Source organism: Brassica oleracea, chromosome C9, assembly GCF_000695525.1.
Source record: "Brassica oleracea var. oleracea cultivar TO1000 chromosome C9, BOL, whole genome shotgun sequence".
NCBI lineage: Eukaryota > Viridiplantae > Streptophyta > Magnoliopsida > Brassicales > Brassicaceae > Brassica > Brassica oleracea.
The window spans coordinates 41640376-41664489 of NC_027756.1; the positions used below are offsets into that span (position 1 = coordinate 41640376).

The 24114-nt window shown below is 33.8% G+C and overlaps 4 protein-coding genes across 5 annotated transcripts in view; 1 reads left to right on the forward strand and 3 right to left on the reverse strand.

The window, feature by feature from the left end:
- The window catches only part of LOC106317151 (gibberellin 2-beta-dioxygenase 8), a 13502-nt gene extending 2325 nt beyond the window's left edge, over window positions 1-11177 (forward strand). Inside the window, 5 exon segments of the mRNA XM_013755008.1 lie at window positions 275-752; window positions 9722-10016; window positions 10204-10210; window positions 10830-10888; window positions 10938-11177. Of these exon segments, the coding sequence (XP_013610462.1) occupies window positions 283-752; window positions 9722-10016; window positions 10204-10210; window positions 10830-10888; window positions 10938-11177 (1071 nt within the window). The 5' untranslated portion in view covers window positions 275-282.
- A 723-nt stretch (window positions 11178-11900) lies between these two features.
- On the reverse strand, window positions 11901-14827 carry LOC106312862 (phosphoinositide phospholipase C 1). Of its 2 annotated transcripts, none has more exons than XM_013750540.1 (8): window positions 14209-14827; window positions 13774-13979; window positions 13557-13692; window positions 13311-13490; window positions 12905-13231; window positions 12641-12796; window positions 12425-12511; window positions 11901-12320 (listed from the first exon to the last, which is right to left on the reverse strand). In XM_013750540.1, exons 1-8 carry the CDS (start codon window positions 14512-14514, stop codon window positions 12021-12023), a joined length of 1698 nt encoding a protein of 565 aa, XP_013605994.1. In that variant the 5' UTR covers window positions 14515-14827; the 3' UTR covers window positions 11901-12020. The 2 variants fall into 2 exon arrangements, with proteins under 2 accessions (XP_013605994.1, XP_013605995.1); XM_013750541.1 differs by having other exon boundaries at window positions 13774-13970; window positions 14209-14821.
- A 2820-nt stretch (window positions 14828-17647) lies between these two features.
- Window positions 17648-18479, reverse strand: LOC106315045 (U-box domain-containing protein 4). Its single transcript, XM_013752820.1, is given in 5 exon segments — window positions 17648-17993; window positions 17995-18066; window positions 18068-18165; window positions 18168-18227; window positions 18230-18479. Coding segments are annotated over 5 exon segments (621 nt in total). The 3' UTR covers window positions 17648-17852.
- Window positions 18480-20366: 1887 nt separating this feature from the next.
- Window positions 20367-23304, reverse strand: LOC106315740 (phosphoinositide phospholipase C 5). Its single transcript, XM_013753552.1, has 8 exons — window positions 22978-23304; window positions 22695-22891; window positions 22478-22613; window positions 22190-22390; window positions 21647-21903; window positions 21447-21564; window positions 21135-21374; window positions 20367-20893 (listed from the first exon to the last, which is right to left on the reverse strand). The coding sequence occupies exons 1-8, from the start codon at window positions 23302-23304 to the stop codon at window positions 20600-20602; spliced, it is 1770 nt and encodes a 589-aa protein (XP_013609006.1). The 3' UTR covers window positions 20367-20599.
- Window positions 23305-24114: the final 810 nt, after the last annotated feature.

Consider the following 24114-nt stretch of genomic DNA (forward strand, 5'->3'; position numbering starts at 1 on the left):
TAGATGTTTTTCTTTATGTTTTACTTCAAAAAATTTGTTTTTTACTTTGGTTATATCCGAACCGAACCGATATAACCCGAATCCGTACGATATATGATTACTTTATGGGTTTTATGATGCAATACAATTTTGAACCGAACCCGAAGTGTTATTATCCGAACCCGACCCGTACTAATAAAATTTTAGTATGGGACCTAGAAGCGTAAACCCGAAAATCCGAAAACCCGAAAAACCCGATCCGAATGCCAACGGGTACCCGAACGCCCAGACCTAGGCGGAGAGATGAGCATCAGTGCGTCATATCCACCGGCTTTCCGGCGTGCGATCAACAACGGAGACCAGACGGAGATCGAACCGGCTCTTGATCAGGACAAGGATATTCATATCCTCGTTCTCGATTTGGAGCGTTTGGACAAGCAGATACTAACCGAGGCATGCAAGGAGTCGGGGATTTTCCGTCTGGAGAATCACGGAGTACCGTTGGAGTTGACGTCACAGCTTCAGGAGCTCTCGGAATCGTTGCTGAGTCTATCGTTTGAGGAAAAACAGGAGTTGTTCGCCGCCGTTAACTCTCCGTTATCATATTGGGGAACACCTGCTCTAAACCGTTCGGGAGATGCATTCAAGAGAGGAACTCAAGCTTCAAACGTGAACATGGTCGAAGGTTTCAACGTCCCTCTCTCTTCTCTCTCGAAGCTTCCAGTTTCTACTTGCGACGATGGTGCTCAACATTCAAAACTAGAGCCTTTCAGGTAACATCTGACGTCGTCGTTATGTTTTGTCTTTTCCGTTGTTAGTGATACTGATTAATTAATAAATTTCCGAATTAATCAATCAACACTTAGTAGTGCTCAATAATTTATATACAAGGTAGTAGTTATTATTAATTTAGGAAATTAATTATGTTTAATTTGGATATCGGTTCAGTTTTTTCGGGGTTTAATATCCTATTATTATATAAATTACCATTCTAAATCTATATTTATTTTCGTTTATTCGGTTAAAATGCTCAAAGTTCTTGGTTTTTAGTGATAAACCAAAACCTATTATTATTTGTTTGGTTTCATGTTATATAAATTTTAGACAATTATGATATCAACCAATTTTTTCATATTATAAATTCTAAACGTACACAAAAATCAAATGTAGATAATAGTTAAAGGAAAAAAAATTATAAGACAAATATTTTCATTACAATTTGGTCAATGGTGAAAGAAAACATTAAAAAGAAAGAATATTCCAACTTGAATTAGAATCCTTACTTGCGGTGAATATTTAACTATATAGGTGTTCATTTTAACGTGCATATGTATGTGTATGTAAAAATATATAAAGATGGTTGGTAAATATATAAAAATACTGTTAATTATTATTAAAATACATTTTTCAATATAACAAATAAATGATTAAATTCTAAAAATAAAATTAATTAAAAATAAAATAGGCATATACATTAGTGAATATTTTATCATATAAAGAAAATCAAATTCTATACATAAACAATAAAATTAATACATATACAAATTGGACATGCTAGATTTTATTATTTGGTATATTGTGTTGTATCTTGGCCCAAACAATTTTTAACATTCCTGGATCAACATATATATTACAACTAGGTGTTTCGCCCGCATGTGCGGACATAAAGATTTTATAATTACTTATTAATATCTGTATTACTAACTAAAAAATTACAATTTTAAATTATTATTTATGTTTTCATTGAAAATTCTTATCTATTAGAAATTTTTAAAATTCTTTTGTACACTATATTCATTATTAATAAATAATATATAAATCTTAGATATTCTCTTTCAATTATATAGAATTAATAATTTTACTTAATATTTAGTTATGTATTTTCTGTTTTAAAACATTTAACCATTTTATTAAAATATATATTTTTGCATAACAACACAATATTGTTCAAAAAAAAAAGGATAACAACACAATATATATAAGAATTATCTTTTTATTTTAAATATATTTTTAAATTATGGATAATTTTTATTTTTATTAATTACAAATCTAATCAAATAAACACTAAATTCGTTTTTTATTTTGTCTAATTTATTTAATTTATTCATTAAGGGTACAAACGATATTAACCGTGCTAACTTTTAACGTGAGAGTTTCGTTGTAAAAATTTGCGAAATTTTAAATTATTATTTATGTTTTCATTAAAAATTCTTATCTATTAGAAAATTTTAAAATTTCTTTGTACACTATATTCATTATTAATAAATAATATATAAATCTTAGATATTCTCTTTCAATTATATAGAATTAATAATTTTACTTAATATTTAGTTATGTATTTTCTGTTTTTAAACATTTAACCATTTTATTGAAATATATATTTTTGCATAACAACACAATATTGTTCCAAAAAAAATGATAACTACACAATATATATAAGAATTATCTTTTTATTTTAAATATATTTTAAAATTATGGATAATTTTTATTTTTATTAATTGTAAGAACTTATCTAATCAAATAAACACTAAATTAGTTTTTTTATTTTATCTAATTTATTTAATTTATTCATTAAGGGTATAAACGATATTAACCGTGCTAACTTTTAACGTGAAAGCTTCGTTGTAAAAATTTACTTCGCAAATAATAGTATAGATTGGGTTTGCGTAAAAAAAAAAATCTAAGATTCTAAAACATAGTAAAATATTCAAGATCTAAAATTAATATGAAGTAAAATATACTTGAAAGCGCATGTTTTTTTCAGTTTGAAAATCTAATTTGACTTTTATTTTTTGAAAATTTTCTATAACATATAATTATGATTCTTTTGAACAAATTTTTATTAGATATATTGTTACCATATAAGTATTAATATATTATTAAAAAATTTATAAGATTAAATAGCCCAAAAGTAATTAAATATGAAAAAATGTTTGTTAAAAATTCAGATGTATCTTCTTGTAGTCAATAGATTTGAATTCTTAAAGAATTTTTTGTAACCTATATAATTTTTTTAAGGGATAATTTGTAAAATAGCTAAAAAAAACTAAAATTAGATTTATAGAGTGAGAGTAGAGAGAGATAGGAAGATGATGGAAGAGAGAGAAATAGATTTTGGTTAGTTAGCTAATTTAGGTTTTTTTGTGTAGCTATAGGGTGCAATTTCCCTTTTTAATACATTAAATTTTGTTGCATATATTTTAAATTCATGTAAATATTGAACTTTAATTATTTTAGAGGGGAGGGGAGAAGCAGTGCGATCGCTTCGGACCCAAGGCATGTGTCTTTCCGTATATTAATAGTTAAAACTCTAATTTTTTGTAAATCTATATTTTTATATAAAAAATTATAAATATAATAAATAAAATTAAAAAAAGCTCAAAAATATTTGATATGTGTATAGTTTTATTTTCATCAAAAAATTTATAAAATATTACTGATTAAATTTTGAAAATATTTTAAACATTATCTAAATAAAAGTTTTAGAAGATAAATGTGGGACCGAAATTCGCACTATCGATTTCCGTTTAAATAAGAAAAGTAGTAGAATCCTAATTTCTCAGAAGTCCTGGATATCTGCTAATACCACACGCCAAGAAATCAGAACACAAAATAAAGACGAGAAAAGATAAGAAATCGAAAAAGAGTAATGTAGATCTTATTCCGAATTCTCGTTTGAGCGTTACAACAAGGTCAGAGCCTGGGATACGAGAGCTGTCGGTGAAATTCCTAGTTCTAAAACCCTAAAGCTACTAAACCTAATTGAGTCGCAGCTCGAATAACAAAAACGAAAAATTGCCTAAATTGCTCTAAGTGCTAAATTTTTTGTGTCTCGAATCCCCCTTTGCCTCTCACCTAGGACTCCTTATATACTTGCTCCAAGGTTGGTTTGCGCCTTTCCCCTTCTACCCTTAAGCCGTCATAGCTCAAAAATGGACTCCATATTCTAATTTTCCCGATCTTCGTGATTATCTTCGGAAACTTCGCATTTATCCGCGAAAACTTGACATTTATATTGTCTTACGAACCAAGCATAAACCGTCATAAGGCTTATGGGTTTTCGGTTAAGAAATCGTAAGTGGGCTTCGAGTTGCGTTTTAGGTCTCTTTGGGCCGTCTTTGACTCGAAACGTTTATTACGGTTTCATCGATAAAAACAAACTTCCCGCGGTTTTTATCATAAAGTTTGACTGATGACTTTGAGTGATGAGAAACAAAGAATGATTTAGCTTTGGCCGACAGGAGATAGCATTAAAGAGTAGACGAGAATGCATGGATTCGTGTCGTATCGACGTTTTGGGAAAGTTTGGTCGTTATGTAGCGACCGAGCTTGGCTTTGCGTGGTCCGGTGGCCATACTTGAGCTCGTCCGTGGCCGATTTGGATACGTGTCTGTTACCTCCAGACAGTCAGTATTTAGCGGTTCGATTGAGATTAGAACAAGATTTTACCGCAAGGCTTTTTGTGAAGATTCTTTTTACGAAGAATAACTTTCGTAAAAAATGTTCATGCTGATTTTTACGGAGATTTGGATGTTAACTTCGTCGTGACCGTTTTTGACCCCATCAATATTTTTTTTTTCTATAGTTCATAATAAATAATAACGTTAAGCCGGCCTGAACGTAACGTGTCATTTCGTGGCCTGTGCATGGAGTTTTGATTGACGAGATGCTTACTTTTCATTTGAATACTAGCTTTTTCAGAGGAAAATCATTTTAAATCCGGCTGTCGGTATTAGGAGACGTTTTTCTGAAAATAGTTTTTAGCCACTATATTCATTACACTGTTCCACTAAATTCAAATAATGGTTTCCAAAACTTTGGCAGCATTTGAGAATGGTAAATAATAGCGGTTTTCATAGCCTCATCGTTTGACCAAACTTCGAGTTTTGTAAGAAAACGTACGGCACTTCGTTGTCCAATTCTACTGGTTGTGAAAAACGGTGACGTTGTACATGCACGTAGCTTTCCACGTGGTTTAATGTTGTCGTAACGCCTCTTTAACCTTCGTCCTTCGTGCTTCGTGCTAGACTGCTAGTTTTTTTTTTTTTTCCTCTCGAAGTTTTATTAAAGGACAAAGCCCAACGAAAAAACTAAGCCCAACATAAAAACATACAAAAGCCTAAACAACGGGCCACATTTACAAAACCTCAATGGGCCAACAGCCCAATAGAAAAAACCGTAGAGGAAGGCAATCGTCTGTGACCACCACGTGTCCGATCGACACACGATTCGAAGACACGCGTCAAACCGGAAACCATCACCACCTCCGGAAGGGTTACGTCGGAGCTCCGCCATCAGCAGAGATAGATCGGTGAAGACCATCCAAACAAAGAAGTCTTCATAGAAGGCAAACGCAACCGGATCGTCTTTTCAGAAAAAACCACCGTCTTCAATCAATTCAAAGAACTTCGACCATCAGAGGATGAAATCGAGAGTCGATGAAGAAGTGAAGGACTTGAATCGACGATGAAGAAGTGAAGGACTTGAATCGACGATCAAACATAGCCAGCGAAACGACGCTACTTCGCCGCCGAATCCCGGAGACAAAGCCGACGAAGCATGTGCTATGAAAGCCACCGCTTCCCAGAGACTAAGGCCGGACGACCATCGGAGGATCAGATGCGACGCCGGAAGCAGGGGCCGGTCGGGAACACCGAAACCGGAAAGCCAAAAAAACATCGGACTCTCTCCTCCTCCAAACAAATGCCAAACCTTCTGAAAGATTTTATTTTTTTGATAAGAAGGCTGTAGATTTCGAGAGAACAAATCTCTCACTAAGAGAGGAGAGAGAGCCCCAACACGCTAGACTGCTAGTTAATGCCATCGGTCAATCTGTTTTTTTTTTTGTAACTTTGTTGATCATATTAAACATAGGCCAAAAGCCAAAAAGTACATTGGAAAGACAAAGCCCATAAACGAGGCCCAACAACGGCCCAAAAAACAGACAACCAAAAAGATTCCAAACAAAGTCAATAACAACTCGAACTCCACGCGTTGCTTTTAGCGTGACAGGGACACGTGCCCATCATGCGAGTTACCACCGCACTTCAGTGACAAAGACATCGCCGACAAAGTTCTAATCAGCTGGTCCACCGGAAACAGGACCCCGTTCAAAGTGCCTTGCCGTCGACGACATCAAGAGATGAAGACGCCATTATCAACAACACCTTAGTTTACAGCGTGAGATCTCCACACATCCAAATATAAAAATCAAATCACGACGACTTGATTCTCCAACGAAATTCAACAGACCCACGAGAAAACTAAAGCCAAAAAATCTCGCTTCTTAATTTGAAGTTTCAATCAAGGAACAACGTTGTCGATCTAATCCAACAACGAACCGATGGAAACAGAAAAAGTTTGAAGAAGCTAAGATCAAACAGAAATCAGGATAGACCCGGAAAAGCCACCGTCATCACCGTGAAGAAAAGTGAGACGTGGAACCAAGAGCCAACGGTAACATCAGAGGGTTTGATGTACCGTCAGAATCAAAGCCGGCCGACCACCAAGAGAAAAATGCGACGCCGGAAGAAAGACCCAACCATGAGTAGTCTGTCGCCGGAAAACCACCGGCCTGAGGTTTCTACTCATCATCTTCCCCTCTGTAAAAGATACATGAGAGGGAACAGAGGAAAAGGAGAGAGAAACCTTTATTCAGAATTTTTTTCTTTTTAGTTGATTCCGAAACATTAGTTTGCCATCGGTCAATCTATCTCCAACAGTTAACATTATTTTTTCTTTTGAAATAATAGATTCAAAATGCATTTGTATTTTAGTCCAGTGGTTCTCCTCTCCTCCTCTCTTCCCTAAAAATTGATGTTTTAGATATATTCTATTACTAAGTTTATCTACGACTTGCACAGAATGAACAATATATATAAATTATTTTTACATATTATATATTTCTTACATATTATCAAAATTATATATATATATATATATATTGAATAATTTAAAATTCAGTAACTATTACATATATAATTAAATTGATGCAAACATATTAATCCAAACAATCACTTTTCTATTTTATATGATATATAATTAAATTTAATTAATATTAACATAGATATGGTGTAATATTTTAATATTGATATTTATTAAATTATATTTTTACTTTTAATCACTGATAACAAAAATTTTATTGTAGAATATTTAACAGTTTTAGTAATTTACAATTTTTAAAAAAATCATGCAAAGTTTAAATTTAAATATTTAGTTGTCAATATTTGTTCAATTTTTTTATCAAAAAATAAAATTTGAAAAGAAAAATTTAAAATTATAATATTTATATTTATATATATGGTACATATTTTAATTTAAACAATATATATATATATATATATTTATATTTATAAATATATTTTAATATTAATATTTATTAAATGAGATTTCTATTTTTATGATTTTGTAAGCATTTGTATTTTGTCATAACAAAAATTTTAAACTATAGATCACACAATTTCAGTGTGAGATTTTTAATAGTTTTAGTAATTTATAGTCATATTTAAAAATTTTAAATATAACATATTCGAAAAAATCTAAAATTTTATTATATGTTTAATGTGGTTGTTTAATTTATTTTAATAAGTGAAAATTAAAAATGATTGAAACTATACTAAGTTTTATCAAATCTTTGTTATTCAAAATCAATAATTGTCATATATATACTTTCTCCATATTAGATAATTCTGTAATTTTTATTTAAGAAAAGAATGAATAACATTAATAATTAATTATTTGTTAGTTTAATAAAAAACTTATTATATATTTAGATGTAGCAACCTATTTTTATAATGATTCTAAGGTTCATTGTGGTGATGACACATGGTTACCTCGAATGTTGTAATATTTCTCTTTTAATATATTAGAGATTAACCAAATTGTCTTGATGTAGTGGTAAATGAGTTCCAGCAGAAGCTTCAACTTTGGATTCAATTTGTTTTGGCCACTTTGCCATACCATGTTGATAGATTAATTACATATTTGGATGTAAGACTTCGTGGGATTAATATTTGGATCTAGAAAGTTTTTGGAATCCCCACGATTATAAAAAAAAAAAAAATATATATATATATATATATACATGTATTTTTATATATTCTATTATTAACACTTATTATTAATTTTTGTAATGCTTGTTATTTCATAATTTTTACCCAAAATAATTTTATTTCAACTATATCTTTATTATATACATAATTTTAGTTCTAAAAGAATAAATTATTTATATACACTTATAATTGTATGTTATAATAATATTAATAGTCTTTTTAAAACATAAAACACAAATATTTAATTTCTTAGATTCAAAACAAAACTATATAAAAATTAAAAGATCAATTTATAAATAAAATAAATTACGGAGCAGGCTCCTCACGATAACACGATAAGTTAGTGCTACATCGAATTGATCATGGAAGAAACATGATCAATTTTTGGGTCAAGGATGGTTTCTTTTACTGGTAAGTCATCTAGTAAGATTATGGGGTCTGACTATCAAACAAAACCGACCACTTTTACATGCTGAGTGTGAAGCCTTGACCGGACAATGGAATTCATGAACATTTTATAGTTAACAGAAGTGATGTTTGCAGCAACTCTTTTTAACTAGCGAAGATGGTGTCTGCGAAATGATCAACTTTCGCATCCCTTTTGGAGAAAATATAAAAATGTAAGACATTTTTTCCTCATTTTTTCTCCATCATATTCTCATAATAATAAAACACAATGGCGTACAAATTTTTACGATGTGCTCGAAAGTCCCTTTAACATGTGTACTATGTTGACACTTTGACTCTAGTTTGGGTTCTCAATTGGCTACAATCGTAGTATAGATTTTTATAGGACAATTTTCTCAAATAACACTTTTTAAGTTTTTATCACAAAAATAACCCTAAAAAAATAAAATGACCAAAATAGTCCATTTTTATTTTGAAATTTTTAATTTAAAATTTTTATTTTAAATTTGAAACTCTATCCCAAAACCCCACCTCTTAACTCTAAACCCTAAGTCTAGATTAGTTAATCCTAGGATAAAAATACATTTTTACCTTTAATAAAACTTATTTTGGTCATTTTCTTCTTTGATGGCTATTTTTGTGACAAAAGCTTAAAAAAACTATCATAAGAAATTTCTCTTTTTATTATCCATTTGTTGTCGCAAACAAAAAATAATTTATAAATAAAATAGTCTAACATTAAAATGAGTTTGTGAATGATGTTCCCTCGAATTTGAAGGAATACTATTCATAAACTCATTTTCTTCTTCAAACTAATGTACTATTGGAAAGTGATTTCCCTTATATTTTCATGTTTTTCCTCAAAATGAGAGACTATTGGAAATGGTCTTAGTAATATAAAGCTTTTAATATATAATTATACAGTTTGGATTTTTGCTCCATATATTTCAAACTTAGATATTAAACAAAAAAGTTGACAATTGAATTTTCAAAGCTGTTGTATATCCATGCATATATAAATTAACTTTTATCTCAACCATTGTGCTAATAACTGCTTTAAATTAGTAGAGAGCTTTTAGCTTATACGGCAGTTTGGGTGTTTGCTCCATATATTTCAAACTTAGATAGAAGCAAGAAAATTAGACTAGTAAATTTTTAAAACCCTAACCAGTGTTACCTTACATAAGTTTTTATCTCAATATATAATTGTACACAAAGTTTTGAGACTTGATTTCTTGTCTAAAATTTACTGCGGATCCACCATCTTCTTTGTGAGTGTGCAGAGTGTTGATAGAGGAATATGGAAGGCACATAACTAGAATTGCTGTATCCTTGTTTGAAGCTATAGCACAAGCACTAAACCTAGAATTATCCGGTGACCAGAGATCAGAACTCTTATCGGAGTCAACAGGGCTCATACGAGTTTACCGGTATCCTCAGAGCTCCTCTGTAGAGGCAGAAAGAGAAGCTCTGGGAATGGAAGTCCACACGGATAGTTCGGTTATCTCAATATTAAAAGAAGATGAAACCGGAGGGCTTGAGATCATGAAAGGTGAAGAATGGTTGCGTGTAAAACCTGTTGCTGATACTGTAACATCCCGGGTTGTGATATATGGAAAGACTTAAGAGAATTGATTTGGCTACCTATGTCACCAAAGTTGACTTACCTTTTCCGGAGCACATCCTGAAAGAACTCCAGAGTTAAGCGTGCTTGAGTTGGAGTAGTGGAAGGATGGGTGACCTATCGGGAAGTGATTCGCGATAGCGTGCGAGTGAGGCCAAAGCATGGGAAAAGGTCGGGTGGTGATTGCAGGGTCAGTAAACAATGATTTCGAGCCTTCAGAAATTAACGGACCGACCGTCGGATGGGATGGGGCCCACGGGCCGAGAGAACGGGCGTGGGTGGCCCATTAGTCGTGGACGGTCGGGGCGTTATAAGTGGTATCAGAGCCAGGTTAGCCATCTCGGTTCCGACCCGAGAGGCGTCTTGAGACCTGTCGTGGGCGCAACGAGGATGTTGCGTTCTTTGAGAGAGGGTGAATTGTAACATCCCGGGTTGTGATATATGGAAAGACTTAAGAGAATTGATTTGGCTACCTATGTCACCAAAGTTGACTTACCTTTTCCGGAGCACATCCTGAAAGAACTCCAGAGTTAAGCGTGCTTGAGTTGGAGTAGTGGAAGGATGGGTGACCTATCGGGAAGTGATTCGCGATAGCGTGCGAGTGAGGCCAAAGCATGGGAAAAGGTCGGGTGGTGATTGCAGGGTCAGTAAACAATGATTTCGAGCCTTCAGAAATTAACGGACCGACCGTCGGATGGGAAGAGGCCCACGGGCCAAGAGAACGGGCGTGGATGACCCATTAGCTGTGGACGGTCGGGGCGTTATAGATACTCTCATCATCAATCTAGGAGATATGATGCAGGGAAATTAACGTATATATTTATGAGTTTGATCAATATATAATCGTTTGATCGATGTATTTATTATATATTCAGGCTATAAGCGACGATGAGTACAAGAGTGTGAAGCATAGAGTGAAGAAGAAGGATAGGACGAGAGAAAGACACTCGGTGTGTTATTTTGTGTTCCCGCAGAGAGATTGTGTGGTAAAGTCATCAAACTATAAGCCATTCACGTACTCTGAGTTTGAAGCTCAAGTTCAGGCTGATGTTCAGTCTCTTGGGACCAAGGTCGGCCTTCATAGATTCAGCCCTAAATCTCCACTCTTTCTCTGATCATGTTGGCAAATTAATTAATTCAGTATCTAATAGCTGAAGAAACTGTAGATACCAGTCTTGTCTCATCTTATATCATCATGTGGTGCATGACCAACTAGACAACTATAGGTGTGGGATACGGTTTACTTTGATTCGGTTTTTTGACTTTCATAGATATTGACATTTGATACCATTCTCTTTCTATGCTTATTTTGGGATTGGTTCGGTCTTATTGGATTTAAACATCTGTGCCTGCCTTGCATGGAATATCTGTAATTTATATATAACTTTTTAGAGAAATTCATTTAGATAAACCTTTTTAGTTTATTTAAAAAAAATAGATCCGAAGGAAGAAAATGAAAGGGATTGAGTTTTGGAGATGAGTTCAAATTTTTAAAAATAAAAAATAAATATTAAAATTTTCAAAATAAAAAAGACTATTTTAATCATTTTATTTTTTGAAAACTATTTTTGTGACAAAAAAAAAAACTATTTGAGAGAATTAATGTTCTTTATAAAGGCATTTTGATTTAAGCCTTTAGTGCAACTTACCATAATAATAAAGCAAAGTTGCTTTAGTATGAATTTGCCATAATGGCATCATGAAATGTTGCTTTAGTGTGGGTTGCCATAATGAAAGCAATTGGTATTAGTGGTTACCACATGATCAACATCTTAAACAAATTAAATATTATTATCAACCGTTTGAGATTTGAACACATTGTTGACGCTAAATTCACAATTCACAAACTATATATATAGTATTGCTGATCTTAATCAGTTATTTCCTATATTTTTTTATTAGCACGTGGCTTAAACTTACCGACACTTTATTCAATTGACATACGTACAGCGAAACGACTAACGAGGCTCCAAGACAAACCGCACGAGCAGTCTTGCGTGCTTGTACACCTCTCCGGCACGATCGTGGAGCCGTACGGCACGAATCCCGGGTCTGATCTCCGACAACGGAAGACATATCTGGCCGGCGAAATCGTTTTGAGTGTTACTATCATAGTCTTTCACTATGATGTACAGAAGCGCTAACTCGGGAACACGCAATGGGAACTCGAACTCTTTATCCCAAACCGGAAACCACTCGTCTGTATCCGTTTCTGTTTTGTGACTTGTTGTGTCTAAAGGTATTCCTGCGATTCCGACCTGTAATGAAAACAACAACAGGTAAGTCAAGTGACTTGTCGCACAAGAAACCTAACTAGGGTTCTACAAAATCTTCTTTAGGTCAAATATGAGTGAAGACTTGCCCTTGCGTAGAAATCGGGAGGAGAGTATCGATCAAAATGATCTTGAGAAAAATCCATATTCCATCCTTCTCCGTTGTAGATCTTTATCTAATTTAATATTCATAGACACAAAGCTATGATGATGTCATTTTACCAAAACAAAAAAGCTATGATGATGTCTTGCGCCTCAAGAAATGGATGAAAAGAACACATCAGAATCAAAGACAAAGATGAAACCTTGAGAACTGTCTTGATCTGAAGATTTTTACTGGAAGGGTCAAAAGTTTCACCTCCAGGACCATTGGAGAGCAAAACATCAGGCTTTTTCACATAACCACATCCACCATTGGCTTTAAACATTCCTTGCATCATCCACAAGAACCTCCCATGACTCTTCATTTATACAAAACCCAAGTATAGTTGGTATCAGTTTCAAAAAAAAAAGCACTTCCTATTAAATCTTTGTTTATGGTGAAGAGGGGAAGTGTCTGAATATTTTACTTGCATATTGAAGGCAACCATTTGAGCACCATGAATCCATCCAACGAGAGGATCATAGTTTGATGAGTCAATACGTGTAGTCTTGGGGAATATCCTCAGAATATTCCTCTGCGTGAACTTTACTAAGTCTGGTCCACGGGTCTTAGCCAGAGTTTCTAGCCACTGCTCGCTCATGCTTAACCGTATGACTCGGTTAGGATCCCCATTCAAGCAGTTCTTCATTCCTCCTTTGCGGTTGCCAGCGTGGATCGAGATCAGGTCTCTGTATTCGATGGCAACAGTCTCCTCATCTTCATCTAGAATCAGTTCTTCTGCTTCTTTCACTTTCTGTCACAACACAAAACCCTCATCAGAGACCCTTTAAGAAGTGTACTAATGGTTACTTTAGTTTTTTTGCTACTCTTACTTTAGCTTTTACGGATTCATCTGTTGTTGAGCCTAGAGAGACCTGTGTCTGAAGATACTCTTTTGGTGGCTTTGTTGAGATCAAGATCTTGTTCTTGAGTGCTTCTGGTGAAGGAAAACACTCTGTATGTTCATCGGTGGTACATCGAAACAATGTTTCTCCAAAAGTCTTGCTCACCATCTACAAACATATTCATCATCACTCAAAGCTCAGTGTTGTTCTAAACAAGATGTATCAAGTTCTTACCTTAGCGACTTTCTTCTGAAGATCTGGAGGCAGATGATCTTCTAAAGTAAGCACAACAGGATACTCAGACACCACAAACGCGTTCTCCTTTACCGCGTTAAGACATTTCTGGAGATCTTCAGTACTTGTTAACGTCCTGAAACCAAACAGCATAACTAATCAAGAAACTGTTTTATAAAACTTAGGACTAAATCAATGAGTGATTCAAGATCCAAACCCGCCATGACGAACTTCAGCTTCGGTTCCCGAAGAGTTAGGCCATAGATCAAGCTCGATGACACGAACACCACTTCTAAGAGCTTTCACAATAGGCTCGGTGCTGCTTCTACTGTTGAGTTGATTCCCGGTCAAGTAAGAGTTATGTCCCGTGTACAAGAAGTAATGCGATAAAGGCTGACTCATATCTTGCGAAACCTGAAAACCCTAATAATCCCATAGAAACAACTAAAAATAACTAATTTGTCGCCTTAAAAATCGTTAGACGGTAATTATTAATTAATGCTTAGGTAACCGTTTTTTTCAAAATTTATAATAACTAATTTTTCGCCTTAAAAAAAAAAAATTGTCGCCTAAGCACCGTCTACATGGATTTTTAAAACACAAAAAATATCTCTTTCAAACAAAATAAAGCGATCTTGTCATTAAACTTCACCTCGCCGGAAAGATGCAAAGGAGAGTTGAAATCGCTGAGGAGATAACGGTAGAACCCTTCAAGATGAATCCCACGAGGGTGAAAAACGCCGTGATGTTTGAGCCTGTGGAATATATCCTTCACGTAGTTCGTATCTGCGTGTTTTTCTCCTTGAACTTCGATCACGAACCTGAGCATCTCATCTGCAGACATCCTGCCGTCTCCGGAGTAATCATCGAAGAGTTTCTTGATTTCTTGAGGTGGCTCACTTGTTTTCACTTTGAAGCTTCTTACACAACAGAAACACACTCTGAATGATTCCTTCATTTTGTTTTTGTTTCTCTCCTGTGAAAGTTAAACAGATAGAAAAGAAACAGAGAGATGGTAATAATGTTCCTTAAAGGAAGAGAAAAAGAAACAGTGAGGCTTTATGTGTTCGTGAAACACATGTGTTCACTGTATATGATTTTCATTAGGAGATAGTGATTTGAGAAAAATAACTAATCATAGTCATAATACTATAGACCCAAAAAATATATTAAATTTTAGACCCAAAAAAACTAATATTAAACTTTTAAAAACTGAATTGGAGTGATAATGTGTCGGCCGTGTGAATTGAGTTAGTTTTTAAAGCCAGAGCAGAGACGTTGACCAAATGTAAAAAAAGAAGGCAAGAGTGTAGGAGCCAATGGCCGAGAAACTGGTGGTATCACTGGTACGCTCATCAGTCGTCACCATGAAAAGATAAGATTTTGTTTATCATTTATAGCGAATCATTTATCATCACATAAATTAAACAGGTAATGTATAGTCATTTGTCAACATTACTGTATTCGTCGTAACAAAAAACAGATATTTATTGTCCATGCTTTTGAATTTATTATCAACACTGTTGAAGAAGATGTGAATTTAGTTCACAGCTCACAAGGATTGATAAGTTTTGGAGACTCGTGTTTTCTACATGTGGTTGAGGATGTTTTCTTTGGATAGTCAAAATGGTTTTCATAAAAACATATCACATGCTTAAAAAAAAAAAAAATTATATCAAACTTCATGGATATAACTTTCTCATAAGATTATTTAGGAATGCACTCAATATTAAAGCAATCAATTAGTACCATGTCTTAGTGGGAAAATTAATTTGGACCATGTCTAACCAATATGGGATCTAATTCTTTTGTATTGCATTTATTTTGGTATTATTCTCCATTACTGTATGTCCAAGAATCTTTGATGTTTTTGCGTGGACAGAACTTAGGTGAAATTTTAAATTCACTCCATCCTTTAGGACCATTCAAAGTGACACATATATTATTAATTAAAAAACATTAAATTAAATAAAAGATAGGTACAAAAAATAAAAACGCTAATTTTAACGATGTTAACGCTTCCAGCGAAATCCTAAACCCTAAATCTTAAATTCTAAACTTTATACCATAAATTCTAAACCCAAATTCAAATTCCTAAACCCAAACCCTATACCCTAAACCCTAATCATAGACCCTAAACCCAAATTATATACCTTAAACCCAACAAATAGACTATAAACCGAAATCCTATACCCTAAACCCAAGTCTTAGATCCTTAACTCAAACCGTAAACCTTAACCCAAACCCTATAGCATCTACGTTTGGGGTTTGGGTTTAGGGTTTACCGTTTGGGTTTTCGGTCTAGGATTAGGGTTTAGTTATAGGTTTTGGGTTTAGGATTTACGGTTTGGATTAAGGATTTACCGTTTGGACTTATGGTTAAGGTGGGTTTAGGGTATATAATTTGGGTTTAAGATTTACGGTTTGGGTTTAGGGTCTACGGCTTGGGTTTAGGGTATAGAGTTTAGGTTTATAGTCTAGTTTTTGGATTTAGGGTTTAGGATATAGGGTTTGGGTTTAGGGGTTTGGATTTGGATTTAGAATTTAGGGTATAGGGTTTAGAAATTAAGATTTAGGGTTTAGAGTTTAGTTGGAAGCGTTAGCGTCGTTAAAATTAGCGTTTTTATTTTTTGTAACTATTTTTTATTTAATTTAATATTTTTTAACTAATAATCTATGTGTTATTTTGATTGGTTCTAAAAGGTGGAATGAATTTAAAGGTTAGTTCTGTCCTTTTTGTGTTGTTGTCGTCTTGTTTACTTCCAATTGTTTCTAAATCATTCATATATTATCTCCTAAAAACTCACATTGATGTGAAAATCGCATACATTCTTTTTCTGACACATCTGCGAACCCATTACTTATGTAAATAGTTTTGGTAAATTGTCACGAATACCAAGTTTATAGTACCATCTTTCATGTTTACAATAATCATTTTTACCTTCATTTTTAATAAAAGGTAAAAACTACTTATACCCTTAGGGCTAACTAATCTATAGGTTTAGAGTTGAGTGGTGGAGTAGGGTTTTTAGAATGTGAAATTTAGGATTCTAATAAATATATAAATACTTAAAAAATATAAAAACAATTTTATAAAATAGCTTTAAACATAATTTTCGATTTTCAAAAATAAATTTTGAAAAAAAAATATTTCAAAAAAAATAAAAAAAAATTATAAAAAGTTCGAATTTGAAAAAGTAAAATTCGAAAACATAAAAAAATATTTTTTATTTTTTATTTATTTAAATAATGATTTATTATATATAAATAACAAGGGTATACTTAGGCCTGAAACTTTTATCCAAGATCTGGATTCGATCCGAGGTCCGATCCGGATTCGATCCAAAAATCTCTGGAGAGGCCGAATCCGGAGCTAGATAGTAAAATATTAGATCCGTCAAAGTCAGATCCGGATATCTTGATTTTTTAGTCTGGATATCCGGATCCGTAATTTTTATTAATAATTATTTCAAAAATAATAATAATATATATATATATATAAATTAATTTTAGTTACTATATTTTCATTTTCATAATATTATATATAAATTTTATGTAAATTTTGTAATAGTATACATAGAAATAAATTAAACATTATATACATTTTTATTTTTAAATTATTGTTAATATTTTATATATATTAATATTATTTTTATTTATTTTAAGGATCCAAATCCGGATCCGGATATCCGCTGGATATTATAATTTTTAGAAAGATATCCGTCACCCAGATATCCAAAAACCACGGATCCAGATAACGATAGTAAAATCATGGTCCACCGGATAAGGATCCGGATACTCTTAAAATTCTCCGGATACCCAATCCGGGCCTATATATACTCAGTTCACCTAGGCAAAGTATAAAGGGTAAATGACGAAGTTTTTTCTGGTATCCCCGTCCATTATTAATTAGCGAGGCATTTGAGATGTGCTCTGTAAAGGCCCATTAGTAAAAGCCCAAACCACTGGAAGGGGTCAATTTACACTGATCACTTCCGAGTTCCGATGATGAAGTGTATCTGTACATACATTATTCACAAACTGTGTTTATACACAAACACAATACGAAAGATTCAGTCACACATTCTCTCTAGTTTATGTTAGAATCTAAGTGTCGTTGTCTTGGTTGCCTGAGAAGCTCAATCAACGCCTCAGCCTTCAGCTTAGCTCGACTCTTACTCGTTTGCGATAGAGCCACCACTGGAGGAATCGCTCCTTCACGAGCCACCATGGTTCGATACACCACGCTCTCCTCACAAAGCTGCAACAGTATCGACACACTCATCTCTTTCTGTCTCAACCTACACTATCTCCACAAGCACCGGAACTCCTCCTTCCTCCACCACCGCCGGCTTCGATTCCGCCGTCGACATCAGCAAATTCATAACAAAAGCCGGTCGCGATTTTGTTGTCTTCGATCTGCGATAACAGGAGGAGGAGCGCACGCGGCGTTCTCTTTAGCCGTCGGTGTTCCCGACTTCAACGCTCTAACGAGCGGTTTAATCGCGCCCGCCAGAAGAAGCAATCAGCTCCTTGTTCTCGTCGCAGAGGGAGAGTTTCAAGACGGAGGTTACTCCGTGCTCTTGGAGGTGAGGATCGGATGAAGCGATTTGATGGCGCTGGCGTTAGCGATTTTGATCCGATTCTCGGGGTTGTTCTCGGATAGGAGCATGCTTGCTTCTGCTCGTCGATGGAACATGAGGAAGAGTCGAGATGTGATACGAGATATCGGATCAAATCGTCGGAATTCTCAACGGCGCATGAGAGGAAGAGTCGTCTGCTCTCGGAGGAAGTTGTTGGAACCTCGCCGGATCTGTCGCTGTTACAGACACTGAAAGCAGAGGAGGAGGAGGAGTCGTTGACGCTTAAACCGGAGGTTTGACCGTTTTCACAATTTAATATTGATGCTAAGTTAGTTAGCATAACAACCGGACGGAGGATTTTAATTCTTGAATACTATCATCAAGTTATTCATTGACTTTTGTTGACAAAAAAAAGTGTTTTCATTGAGTTTTAGTAAATTCTCTTGGATCAGTTTACACTTTACACATGATTAAACTTTAAAGTTAATATTTTATTAGTTAAAATGACAAATATCTATTAGTTATAAGATATGTTTTTAATATTTTATTAGTTAATACTATACTATAATTATATTTTTGTTGATTGTTTATGTTTTAAAGATATTTATAGATGCTGAAAATGATTTTAAATGTTACAAATTTATCCTCATATATATTTTTTTAAAATTAAACTTTTTTATAATGCTTAAAGCATTAAAAATTAAATTTAACCAACTATTATTTTGTGAAAAAACATTCATATGTCCTCCTCTTTGTTTTTAATATTTATATTTAAATAACAACCAAGATATGTTTCTAATTGAATTTTTTTTTTGTTATATCTTAAACAAAAAGCCTATCGAATATTTTGACCTAAAATGAAAAGATAGTAAGTTAATAATTGGGTTTTTTTTGACATCAGTTAATAATTGGGCTTTAAGTGTCAAAATTTGGGTTTGAAAATATTACAAACAAACGGCCGAATGACTTGGATTGATGGGCAAATTGGTTACGATACATAGCCATTTTTAAATAGATTCTGGTTTAAATGGTGATGCAATTTGATTGGTTGGTTATAAAACGATTTAATTTGATTGGTTGTATATAATCTGCCTGAATTTATTTATAAAAAAAATCAGGAAAGCAATGGCATGCCATTGTAAATAAGTTGGAAAATCAAAGGCAAAATTCTAATAAGGATTATGTTTTAATAGCATAGATCAAACTAACATGTAAACCCAAACTAGATTCTGATCTGCGCGGTTGCGCGAGATTGTTTATATATAATTTATATTTCTAAATTAAAATTTTAAATTTGATAATATTTTATAAATTTTGGTTTGTGTGAATTGTAAATTTTTGGTTTTCGCTTTGGTTCTTGTTTGGTAGTGAATTTTGGTTTTCGATTCCAGAAATATAAAAATCGTTTGGTTATTTATGAATTTGGGTTTGGTTTAGATTTAGTTTTTTTTTTTAATTTTGGGTTTGGGTCAAAGAGTAATGTCAGGAAGCCAATAAAATTCAATCTTCAATTCGAATGCGTAGATCCGAATATGGATATAGAATTTCCGATTTTGATTTTGATTTAAGTAGCTATACTTTTGATCATATTTTCTTGTTTTAAAGTTTGGTCTACGCTGTGCACAAATATTCCTTTTCTTTTGAAATTAATAATAGTTAACCTTTTAAATTATCAAAAAATAATATTTTATTTTTGTTAAAGATTTAGGAGTAGGTACATTTTTTCTAGGATAAGATTATAATATATAAAATTTACTATATATATATATATATATTATTCAGCCGACAATATTTTGTGTACTTATTTCATTAATAAATATAATAACAACTATAAATTTTGACAAAGAAAACAACTATAAAGTGTTTCAATATAAAAACATTGTTTTTTATCAATAAAAACATTGTTTTATACTATAGTTTATGGTGTTCGCATCAGCTGTTATGTACTTAAATAAAATTTTGGGTGCTTAGAGGAGCAACATTATTGGGATAACTCATAAGAAGTTTTTATTGAAACTAACATGTAAACCCAAAGACACAATGTTCAAGTTCGGTTAGGAAGAATCTATTTTTCAAAAAAAAACTAAGTTGCTTTTTTTTTTGTAACATAAAAAAAAAAAACTAAGTTACTATGATATGAACTTCACTTAGAAAGATGCAAGAGTCTACAGACCCAAAACGTCTTAGTTACTTAAAAAAAAAAAAACTGATACGTATCTTTATTAAACGGTCAAAAACATGCAAAACGCAACATGATACATTCATACATCGTGAGCAAACATATATAAGCTCATTCATATATCAAAAGCTTACTATTGTTTCAGAACAACCATAGTTATTTGATTCGTTATATCTTTTATATGTACGCATATTATCCATAAGTTATTAGTGACAAATTGAAAAAGCCTCTCTGCTACGTTTTGTAGGATGATAATAAGAAGAAAGAAACTCTGATTTTTTTTAAGCAAACTGAAACCGCATGAGAAGTGTAACGGCAACAAGTCTCTCGCCTTTACGATCATACAAAGGAACAGAACGTGTTCCCTGTCTCAGCTCTGCAACAGGCAAACATGTCTGCCCCGAGAAATCATCCTTCTCTGGCATGTTGTAGTCGTGAACTTCAACTCTGAGCAACGCCAGCTCCGGTACCGTAAGCTGAAACTCAAACTCCTCGTCCCAAAATGGCTCCCAAGTGTTTTCTTCTTTCTTTGTTTTCTTCATTACTCTATCACCTCTTACCCCTGTTATCCCCACCTGCTCAGAGTAGATAATCAACAATGTAATAAGCATCTAAATGAAAGTGTCAGAGGACCCCAGTTTAAATGACCGCGGGAAAGGACTCTGACCATTGTGTGAAAGGTCCCTAGTTTGAGTAACTGCTGAAACTAAACTAATATTACATACTGTGGTTTCAGGTCCGGAGGATTATAGGCTTCGGCCCGAATCTTCTGGTATTCAAAAAAAGAAAGTGATTCTTGTGTAATGAGTTGCTTACCCTTGTGTAGAAGTTAGGAGAAGACCAAGTGTTGAAACATGCTCGCTGGAAACCAGAGTCCCATCCTTTTCCCATGTATACTTTCACTCTCAGAGTTGTCTTGATGGGTAACTTTGCTTTAGGGTCAAACACTTCTCCATCTGGACCTTTGTTCATCATAAAGTCCGGTTTTTTGACGTATCCACATCCACCATTTGACCTGAACATACCATGCATCATCCAGAGAGCTCTTCCATAGCCCTGAACATCAGAGGCACAAGATGCATGAGGTTTTGGTAAATGTTGAAAAGACTTGAAAGAAAGAATGCAAACCTGCATGTTGAAAGCAACCATTTGAGCTCCGTACATCCAACCGCTGAATGGCTTGTAGTTAGAGGAGGTTACTCGAGTTGCCTTTGGATATATCCTCAACAGATTCTTCTGTGTGAATCTAAGATTATGATTCTAAGTAGTGAGCGTGTAGAGCAATAAAAAAAGGAGAAGCAATGTCTCAAAGGGATTGTGATACTTACTCTATGACTTGGGTTCCATACATTTCAGTGGCTTTCTTGAAATTCTGCTCTCTCAAACTCAGACGTCTGATGCCACCATTATCGAACGTAAGTGCTTCCTTTAATCCATTTCTAGCGTTTCCAGAAGGAATCAATATCATACGACTGTATGTGAGGAGATCCATTTTGCTGGATTCTTTATCTGATCCTCCATCCTTTTCCTCTTTGGCCTCGCTTGTTCCTTCCTCTTCATTTTTGGCCTCGCTTGTCTCTTCAACCTACACAAAGCCATTGCATGCAAGCAAAGAGAGAAACTAAGACAACATTGAGAAACTTTTGTTTTTTTTTTGTCACAAAACATTGAGAAACTTAAAACTTTGAAATATTAACTACAAGTAACCACAAAGTGGTGATGTAGTGGTAGGCAGATTCCGGAGAGCTAAGCAACATGGCTACAAAAACATCTTACTACACTTCACCTTTCATTGGAAATTAGTCTAGGCCCTTTCATACACCCGAGATACTCTCAGGTTAATAAAAAAGAAGTATTTACTACACAAGTACCTTCTCATCATCTGCTGAAACATCTTCTGATGATGTCTTTCCTGATACGTCTGACTCGGAATCCTTTTCCTTTTTCAAACTCCCTTTAGGAAGCTTTGTTGATATTACAACTTTGTACTTGAGATCTTCTGGTGAAGGGAAGTCTTTTAAATCGCCAGACTCGGAAAAATACACCATATCCATGAATATCTCTTTCATCATCTTCATCAACCAAAAGAAGAACTTCAATATTTTTCAAGAATTTATTTAACTATAACACGGCCGTGATTCAGATCAAGAAAGTAGTACCTCGGCTGCTTTGGCTTGAAGATCTGGTGTCAAATGATCTTCCAAAGTTAAGATCACAGGGTATGCAGATGCAGAGAAGGCATAGTCTTTAATAGATCTCAAGCATTTGATCAGTTCAACCGGAGGTGTCCATGCCCTATAAAGCATCAAACATACTCTCTTATTCTTTCCCAACAAACTTTCAAACTAGAATAAATACCATAACACAACAACATACCAGCCATGTCGAACAAGTATGCCATCTTTAGTAGAGTTTGGCCACAGGTCAAGCTCAAGAGCTCTAACTCCTCTCTTCAACGCCTTAATGAGAGGTACATCGCTGCATTCGCTGTTGATTTGATTCCCAGTCAGGTAAGAGTTATGGCTCGTGTAAATGAAATAGTGAGACAATGGAGAAGCCATGTCTTGATGCACCTGAAACAATCAGAATCTCAATGATTGAAACTCTCCATGTAATTAACAAGAAAAACAAATACATTAGGGAAAGAGAGAGAGGATACCTTACTAACAACTGGATGATTCAGATCATCTGAGAACAAGAAACTAAGGAAATCATCTAGGTTCAAAGAATGCCTCAAGAACTTAGTGATATGATGTCTTTCATTTGTGACTCTTTCTATGATCTTCTCTGCATCTGAAACCAACACCTCGGTCTCTCCCTGCACCTCAACCAAGAACCGACGCAGCTGCTCTGCCGTCATGTGGTTCCCTCCCTCTGTATACTCTACGAACACCCTCACCACATCTGGAGGTGGAGATTCTCTGTTCATCCTCAACTTGTCACTAAAACACAAACCCATTTTGTACCTCCCAAGCTCTCTCTTCATGTCAAGTCTTTTATATCTTCAAGTCAAGAAATAATAATAAGATACTTCACAACTACACTAGTTTTCCTCTCACCAGCAACTATTTATATTTGGTTAACTAACAACTTCTGCATTTATGGCATGATCTTCATACACAACAATCAACTATAAGTCTTTCTTTTTTCTTCCATGCTTTATTATTATTATTATAATGGTATGCTTCTTTATGCTCAGTGCTCTTCCTTTTCCATATATTCCCAGCCAAGAGACTCATGTTGAAAAAAACTCACTTTCAAAAAGAACCAGCTTAAACAAATAGCAGGGTATCTAATTCCAGGAGCATATGATGTTGTGCATGGAAGCTTCATGGACTCAACGATTGGGTTTCTCATACTTTTTTTAATTTCTTTCTTTCCCTTACACATTTCACGGTACCTAAAACCTCTCCAGTCATTGTTAAAATGCTTATGAAGTCTTCCAAGAATCTCAATAAGTTACTCTCCAAAGATAAAACAGAATGAAAGAATCTTTCTTTCTTCACTAATAAGCATATATGTGGGTGGTGTGGTCTCTGTCTATGGATTAAGAATAAATCCCTTGAGGTAGTTAAATGTAAAGTTACACTAAAAAGGAATATTGATTAATTAGTACAAAAAGATTCATATAACAACAAAATATTCCAAAATGTATACTCTACTTTAAAATTTCACGTGTTTAGTGCAGACAAAGGCTTAAACAACTATAAATAATGTAGACAAAGATTTGAAGCTTCTTGATATCTATACAAGTCCACATGTGTAGAAACAACTATTTTAAGCTATCCGATACCAA

Excerpts from the sequence above, each read along its gene's own strand:
- LOC106312862 (XM_013750540.1), bottom strand. The coding sequence starts at position 14,514 with ATGAAGGAATCATTCAGAGTGTGTTTCTGTTGTGTAAGAAGCTTCAAA. Across the intron at positions 13,232-13,310 it reads ATGAATCCGTAAAAGCTAAA|AAAGTGAAAGAAGCAGAAGA; the intron begins GTAAGAGTAGCA and ends GTGTTGTGACAG. Across the intron at positions 12,321-12,424 it reads CTCCCGATTTCTACGCAAGG|GTCGGAATCGCAGGAATACC; the intron begins GCAAGTCTTCAC and ends TTTTCATTACAG.
- LOC106315740 (XM_013753552.1), bottom strand. The coding sequence starts at position 23,304 with ATGAAGAGAGAGCTTGGGAGGTACAAAATGGGTTTGTGTTTTAGTGAC. Across the intron at positions 22,892-22,977 it reads ATCATCCAGTTGTTAGTAAG|GTGCATCAAGACATGGCTTC; the intron begins GTATCCTCTCTC and ends TGATTGTTTCAG. Across the intron at positions 21,375-21,446 it reads TGGTTGCTTTCAACATGCAG|GGCTATGGAAGAGCTCTCTG; the intron begins GTTTGCATTCTT and ends TCTGATGTTCAG.